At 38.0% G+C, this 8,336-nt stretch overlaps 1 protein-coding gene and 1 long non-coding RNA gene across 6 annotated transcripts in view; one reads left to right on the plus strand and one right to left on the minus strand.

The window, feature by feature from the left end:
• Positions 1-1,398: 1,398 nt before the first annotated feature.
• On the minus strand, positions 1,399-3,722 carry LOC138057293 (uncharacterized). Its single transcript, XR_011133631.1, has 2 exons — positions 2,833-3,722; positions 1,399-1,729 (listed from the first exon to the last, which is right to left on the minus strand). It is a non-coding gene; the product is annotated as an uncharacterized lncRNA (long non-coding RNA).
• Positions 3,723-4,339: 617 nt separating this feature from the next.
• The window catches only part of LOC138057290 (uncharacterized), a 48,003-nt gene continuing 44,006 nt past the window's right edge, over positions 4,340-8,336 (plus strand). For all 5 annotated transcript variants that reach the window (XM_068903340.1, XM_068903338.1, XM_068903341.1 and 2 more), the window contains exon 1: positions 4,340-4,450. In XM_068903340.1, coding sequence (XP_068759441.1) covers positions 4,393-4,450 — 58 coding nt within the window. In that variant the 5' untranslated portion in view covers positions 4,340-4,392. The remainder of the gene's footprint in view (positions 4,451-8,336) is intronic.

Consider the following 8,336-nt stretch of genomic DNA (forward strand, 5'->3'; position numbering starts at 1 on the left):
GTTGCAATAATAATCTCCCCTGAATTGAATTTCCCCTACCCCTCAATATAGATTCTACGCCCCCTTCTTTGTCAGTGCCAAAAATCTTCCAAGAGAACTGAAGCACTAAATTACACAGAATTAGTCAGACAGGTAGAAAACCCTCAAGAATCAAAAGCAGGAGCTGGATATCAAGCAGAGAAAAATCGATAACGAAAACAAAAACTTTCACAAAAAAAACATGAAGTTAAGTATTTGGGTTTAGCTCATTACGACAATGACATGCCAATGCCTTTGCAGTAATACCCCCCCCCCCCCCCCCCCCACTAAACATGTTCCATTTCATATTATTATTTACATGCACAGAACAAACTGCATTGAACACGATGCACAACCCCATGAATTTCTCAAATTGCTTTTGGCCTATTATAAGACCTGTGAGTCAAACCACACCAAAAAGTTAGCTCACTATAATAAGGTAAAACAGATATCATTTTCATAATGGTTATGCTTTACAATGTAGCTGTGTCACCAAACACCCAAGGTCAATAATTTTGCTATTATCCCAACAGTAAACACTTAATGACTGGTCCCGAGGGAAACAGTTCATTTTGTTTCCCTAAAAATTTCAATGTTCCCCTGAGGCGCAGACGAGGGAAACAAAATGAACTGTTTCCTGAGAGACCATTCATTAAGTGATTTGTTATATAGCACAAATAGGATCAAAACGTGCAATGGGAACAGCAACGGTGGTCGTCGGTCAATATTTGCGGGCAACAGTGCACTGTTACCCTCTGAGGTCATAGATTTTGCACTGTTGCCTGCTCAGAGACTTTTGAACGACAAAAGTGTTTTTGTTAGATGTCATGTGACCTTGAAGTAACCAATAAGAGCATGCGCTGCTGGGGGCAAAAACAGTTATATAACAAAAATAATTATTATTCAACATAACACTTTTGCTGGAAAAACAAGATCAGCAACACAAATCAAATGTTGAATTGAGAGAAGAAAATGTCATGCTTCACAAAAAAGGACAAAGTTATAGAGACAACACAGTTTTCAAGAAAAATATTGGACTGACATAAAAATTAATACCATGCACATGTAACCCTGTGAAAAAGCACCCCAAATGCCTAAATTTCCAATATGGGTTTTAGAACAAACTTTTCCTTATCACGGACTAAATTCTTATGGTCGTTAATTTTCTTTCTAGTGCAAATAATATTGAACAAAACAAAATAGTGTATTGTAATAATCAACTGATGGATGTTTAGTATTTTTTCCTTTCATTTTCCCGAATTTGTTCTCCACCTATATATATCTGTTTGGGTCAAGTTAGCAGAAAGTTGGGGAATCCACTCAAAAGAGACACTTGTAATACCACTGGCAGTACTAAATCCTAACATTACTCAACAACAATGACAATATTATTTGTGTTCCTTTAATATATGTTTTACAACTAAAGGAGACACTGCATTTAGCTCTCTTGTGCACCATACAATTTCACAAGTCACTAGTCAACCACTAAACAAAAGGAGGAAAGAACTTATATGATCCAGATAAAATGGGAAATTTTGGTGGTGAACATTCTCCAGACCTGTTTGAGAATATCTTCCAAGCCACAATGTATTTACAATAATGAAAAGGGTTTTCCGTGAACCAAGAAAGCTAATCTGCAGAGAGTAAAAGTAGGTTGCTGTACTACTGCACAACTTCAGTTTCTTCATAAATCAGGTATGGCTACCATTTCCTACAAACAAAAACAATGATAAAACCATTACACAGAAAGTGAATAATGACACAGTAAGCACAAGGGGAAAGATAATACCTTACATTATGAAATTTTGAACCACGGATACTGTGTTTTTCGCTTTCTGATTGGTTCACTCACTCAGTTAACAGCTCTTATACAGTATGACATAATATGGAAACTGATTGCGCCAAGTGTTACCACGCTGGAAACTGATTGCCTTTAAATATGTCCAAGTGTTAAGAATCAAATGAAAATTTAATAAAACAATAATCAATGGATATGATTGAGTTGTTGATCTCATATCAACATGCACTCATGGAATTATAATATTATTGTTCATTATTGTCTTGTGCTATAGGAATTATATGCTTATTAGTGTAATTACTGAAAGTTCTCTGCACTGATTGCTTGTCATTGAGATGATTATTATTACGTGATAATCACCGAAGCGGTTTTTTCAAGATAGCCACAAGCTGTTTTGTTCAGGTGACAGACGAATAAATTAATTGTTTTAAAGAAAATGTGTATTATTCAAATAATCAACTATGTAATAGGCGATTTGCATGATGGCATCATTTACTAAGAAATTGAGTTGCTTCTATTGTCAGGCAAATTTAAATTATTGTTTCCGATATTCCCTCAGACTTTATGAATGTTGGTGAACAAAAACCTCAACTTCATCTCGGTTTTTATTAACCGATATTCACCTTGCCTTCAGCGAAACAATAATTGTTAACCCTTTAAGCCCCGAGGGGTTCCCCATTGACGAGTAAAATCGTCTGGCGTTAGACAGAGTAAAATCTATAAGTGCCGTTTGGCACTATCGGGGCTGAAAGGGTTAAACGGGGACATAGTTTTTTCACGCTGTTAGCTTAACCCTTTAAGCCCCGAGGGGTTCCCCATTGACGAGTAAAATCGTCTGGCGTTAGACAGAGTAAAATCTATAAGGGCCGTTAGACACTATCGGGGCTGAAAGGGTTAATAATTATTTTTTGGTGTTCATACTAATTTTTAGTGTTAAACAACTTTCAGTCAGGGGTACGTATCTAACTAAAGCTGTAAGGCTTATTATTATTATTATTATTATTATTATTATGTACCTGAAGTGTTTGCATGCTTCCAAAGCTTTGCTGCACATGTGTTTTTGTAGCCGTTTTGCAAACTTATAAATATGAAAAAGTTGACCAACATGGTTACTCTGTTACAGTAATGTACTTTTCCGGGCTGTTCCACAACTGATCAGGACAATATTGCCAAACACTGAGTGGAAGACGCTTTGACGCAGATTTCCTGGAATGGTTTCTGCAAAAATATTTGCGAGGAACAGCAACAAAAACCTCGCACAGATCGATGGCATTTAACAGTCAAGGTTACGTGACGGGGAAATTGTAAATCCCAGGTGTTAAGAAAATTCAACTTTGTCGCTGAAGTTCACTCACAGTTCATCTACAGCAAGAAACCCAGTGGACGATTTTATACGATCAAAGTTGTATGACCGCGTTACGTTACAGTCTTCAATAACAACGGCCAGCCAAACTTATTTTCAAAAGCAAAAACCTTTCGTCCATCAAGACCAAGTTGCTCCTGTAGTTCCCGAGAACAAAGAAGAATTTCGTTGCCAGTTCGCTGGTTTCTGCAAGATTTTTAAATAATCTGGGGGCAGACCAACATCCCATGTCAAGAAAATTCACAGTAGCCAAAACCAACAAAATGATACAAGAGGACGCATTGCTACTTGACATGCAGACTTGCGAAGTAATCAATCGTGTGTCCTCGACCGTTGATTTGGAATCGCTGAGTGTTCTCTCCGACCTTGAAAAAAAATTCCTCTGGCACCCAGGGTATGAGTCGTCTAACTTTCCACAAAATTTGACAAATGCTAGAGTGTTACTCTCCACTTCGATCGATCACTGTCTCGATCACTTCGAATCTTTAGACTTTGCGCAGGCGCAGTTACGCGAAAAAAGCCATTTTACGTCATTATTCTCTAGCCAATCAGCAGTTTTTGCGCTCTGTCGATATGGAACCTTTAGAAATTCTGTCCGCAAGAGAAAAGACCAGCATGATCGTTCATTTGAAAAAAAAAAAAAAACAGAAAAAAAAAACAAGAACCATAATTAAACAGCTTGCTTGTGAAGACCTCGCGTTCAGTTTCTCGTCTCTCGTAACTGAATTGATCTTCAGAGCACTGTCGTTGGCAAAAATATATCATAAACCTTCAATTCAATCTTTAGTTGCTGACGCCTCAAAAAAAATCGACATTCCAGCAGATATATCAAGCCTAGCATTACCGCAATTATTAGTTTCAAGTAGCTAAGTTACGTTGCAATGCGGAAAGGTTAATCCATTGCCACACCAAAAAATCTTACTCTATAGGCACGCACATGCAAGTTTAGCGATGCCTTCATGAAACAAAAAAAGCGAAAAAGAAACCCGTTCGAATTCCACTGTTTCTAAGTTCATAATCTGTTATTTTCCATAGAAACGCTGCACTTCACTTATCTTCTTAGTGTGTCTTTGTTTATTGAAACAAACGATTTTGCGGTCTCAGACCGTTTGAGCGGTGTTTGAGTAAATTATTCAATCTGATCACGTAGAAGGACAAACCGGAAGAAAATTAATCATTCGAGAGAAGCAGACTGTGCAAACACTGCTTATAAATGATGGCTAAGCTTTTTTCTTTTGGTTTTTACCTCCTAATTTGCTGGTTTTACGAAGGTAAGCGAAACAAACTTATCTCGATATTAGTTGCAAACTGCTGCAGAATTTCAAGACTATTTCAAAGCAAACAGACAGTAGAGCCTCTAAAAACCACGTTGTTAACTGTAACTCAAGTCACTTTTAAATGTGAGTAATCTTTATAATTTTTTCTGGCTTATTGTGTTCTAAAACCATTCTAATTTTAACTAAGGGGGTATTTACATGAGACCGGGACGAAATCAGACCGGTATGAAATTCCACCGGTATATAATTTTTGCAGCCGTTTACATGAAACCGGGACGAAATGCCTGCTGCCAGGTTTCGGAACAAAATGATATCTCTTGTGCAATAAATGTTAAGCTGACCCGAAAGTACACAGGATTGAAATTGTGGACCCGGTCTGAGATTTGTTGTGATTTTCATGAGACCGGTACGAACTCAGACCGGAGTTTCTCGTCTCGGTCTAGCCAACGAGACGAAGCCAGACCGGTCTGAGTTCAGTGTCAGGCCGGTCTCATTTTACAAGTCGAATCATAATGTGAAATCGATACGGTCCTCGTCGGAAACTTCAGACAGAATTTCATTCAAATTTAAGAGTTTTTGAACTACGAGAAGTGTAATATAACTTATTATTTAGAATACCGACAAATGCGAGACTATGCTGCTAGAAGCTTTGTTTAATACATTGGTTTGAGCTTAAATATAATCCTGACATTTGCGGACCGGGAACCTTTTGGTGTGGCCACAAACTTTGTTTCGAAAATTCATTGGAAACGTCTGCAATCCACGACATAAGTCCTTGGCACACCTTGATCAGATACCGGTAGCACGAAAATGCATTTGCAAGCTATTTCGTGAACAATACCTTGTGACATCACTAGAATAGGGAGCCCCCTTCCTTTCCTTTTTTTTCCTGACGAGAAAATTTCTAAGCCGATAGGGTAAACTTCATGTAACTGAAGTGAAAGAGGAAACGTATATTTAATGAGTTGCTTGGATGACTCGGATGATCATCTGAGATAACTTGCACCCACTGATCTAAATGTAGATTACATGAGTATTACCCATTTAGATTGTGTAACACGGGTGACTAAGAACAACTAACTTGCCTACGTTTTAGACGTAAAAAGATGAGTCAATTGCAAATGGTTTTGCTTAAGTTATTTTACCCCAAACAGGATGCGAATTGAACTTCAGGAGGCCGTCATTAGCGAATGATGGTTATTTGCTGGGGCCAAGGAAAAATTCGAACAACATAGCTTACTGCACATTCCGAACACTTGAGCTAACCGCTACCATTAAGGACGCACTTGACCCAAAAATGGAATACCCACCTACAAGTCAGTTTGTTCACTTTGCCGCTTGATATTGAATTGTAAACTAAAATACGAATTCGTTTTTCTCGAACACGTAAATCAATATTTGTAAGTGAGCATGTAGACAAGTTTAAAACTTGTTCAGTCAAAACCCTTGAAAAGGGATGACGAGGCCAATATGGCGTGGTGTGGCGTGAAACTTATCATACTGTAGCTAATTGACAGTTGAAATTACTCTTTTGTGTATGGTCAGACACCGAATCAGCTTTTGATAGTATTCAAATCGGTTTCTTCACTAATGCAAATTGTTGACCTCTTGACGTAAAGGAAATAACTCGGACGTGTTAACAGTTCTTATTGAGTAACAGTCAATTTTCGGGAATTTAGATGGGAGAATGGCGGCAAAATCCAATACAAGGCCTTTAATTCTTGCCTTGCCATCTGTTAGTTGGGTCTATTAAGGCAAGGGAGGCAAGGGTTCCGTTTTTACACTAAATAGTGGAAAGGATTGCATTTTTATTATTGAAGAAAAAATGAAATATAAAAAGAAGGGAAAACAACTTTTGATATGTATAAGTTGGGAACGATGCCCAGGAACTGTCGATCGACTTAACTAAATTATCTATTTCGTGTTCCGGTCCGAATGACTATCTTCTTTTTTTAGTTAGTATATGTTATCCTATGAGCCTGAGGGCAATTAAGGATTAATTCACGCGTATTTTCAAAAATTTCATAAAAGTATATAAATATTTGGAGAATTTTGAAAATACAAATTAATCCTTAAATGCACTAGGGTACATTACATTACATGTTTATCACATAAAGGGCAAAATTATTTAGAGAAGTCCGTTCTCTAATGCCGCGACAAATGACAATCAACTTAACACGCTTTCATTCGGTCAAAGTTCAATTCAACAAATCGTTGCTGTCAACAGGAATAGGCCTTAAAACTGTATTTATAAGTGAAAAAAAAATAACCAGTTTCATCAGAGTCAGAATCTGGAAGAAGATTCTTTTGTAAGTAATAATGCCTTCTTGATTACCAAAAGTGCCCTCGTAAAAAAGAAAAAAAAATGCCCTCTGTCTCAGCCAATCAGCATTCAGTAATTTTGCCCCGTATATGATAATAGAAAAAATCAGTCTAGTGCAACGTAATTTTACAAACCGAACTGCAAGAACGACCTATGATCACTTGAAAGCAAATTTTCCAGTTATGCTGAGTATAATTACACTGAGTGTCACGAAGCTGACTCCCTTAAGGTTAAAGTGCCCTTTTTCTTTCGAAATCTGACTCTGAGCCTTGCGAAAGCGTATATGTCTGAGTGCCTTTAAGTAATAACTACCAGAGCTATTTTTAAATCAAAGTCAGTTGCTTGGCATCAGGTCTCCACCTTAACCAAGAACGTCTTAACCTCAGCACTGACGGCTTAAATACCCAATATGTCGGTGCAGTTTTTGATTGAGCGAGAATTTGTAATATCGTAGGCCCGCGGGAGCACGCTCAGCTCGTCCCGGCGTTTTGAAGGTTTGTTGTGAGAGCCTGCCGGGAAGATCTATCCACAAAGGGGCAGATGCATGCACGCAATTGCAAAACATGCTTAGCAGCTTCCGCGAATGTTGCCCGAGGTAATGTTAACGGTAACCTTGAACAATGTTCAAAATTTCATGCGCCAGAAGCGTATCAGCTTGACCAGTGTATATGTATCCTGGAACTGAGTGCGTACTACGCCAAGTGTAGCTGTGCCTATATTTACCAACTATTCATCTTAGTGTCGGTGGCTAGTGGTGGATATTTAATATCCACCACTATCCACCGACAACATTTTCGGGCGCAAATTCCTCGCGAATTGCTCGGAGATGAATAGCAAAGGGTATCCGGAGTTCTAGTAATCAATCAGAGCGCGCGTTCAACGCTCTCTACGATTTTAGTATATGCTAAATATAGATAACAACTGACCAAAACTACTCCCCGCTAACACTACGAGAAAACATAACTTTTATCCCGGATGCAAGTCATGTTTGTGCTCGCCCTTGAGCATGCAAGAAGCTGTGACTTGTGCAATTATTCAAGAATGCTTTCGTTTTTGAAATCATTATTCAATTTTATGACGCTAAAGAAAATCGAGCATTATCAATTAACCAGGTGCGTAACGAATGCAAAAATTCCTGTTACTATGCGCTGCTATGGCAAATCTTAGACCTTTGGTTGTTTGCCTGTTAATTTGTTGGTTTCATCAAGGTAAGACGAGAAAAATGTCTTAATACTATTTGTAAGCTCTTGTAGAATTGAAAATTATCTTAAGTCAAGTGTTGCATGGAACAAACAAGCAAACAACCTTCCTTTAATATAAGCATGCAGGTTCACTTTTTTGTGGAAACCGAATAGAATATCGTGAAAAGATCGACATAAAAACCTCTAAGGTTCATGTCGACATTTATGTGTATACATTTCTCCGTAACTCGAATGATCTTGGCCTGTCAAATCCGCGGCTGTTGCTGAATTGTTTGATTAAAAAGGAAAGCATTCAAATGCAACCTCGCGGTTTGTTCAACCAAAAACGTTCCGCTTTGTCGATGTTTTCTGTCAT

The sequence above is a fragment of the Montipora capricornis genome, chromosome 7, assembly GCF_036669925.1.
Source record: "Montipora capricornis isolate CH-2021 chromosome 7, ASM3666992v2, whole genome shotgun sequence".
Classification (NCBI taxonomy): Eukaryota; Metazoa; Cnidaria; class Anthozoa; order Scleractinia; family Acroporidae; genus Montipora; species Montipora capricornis.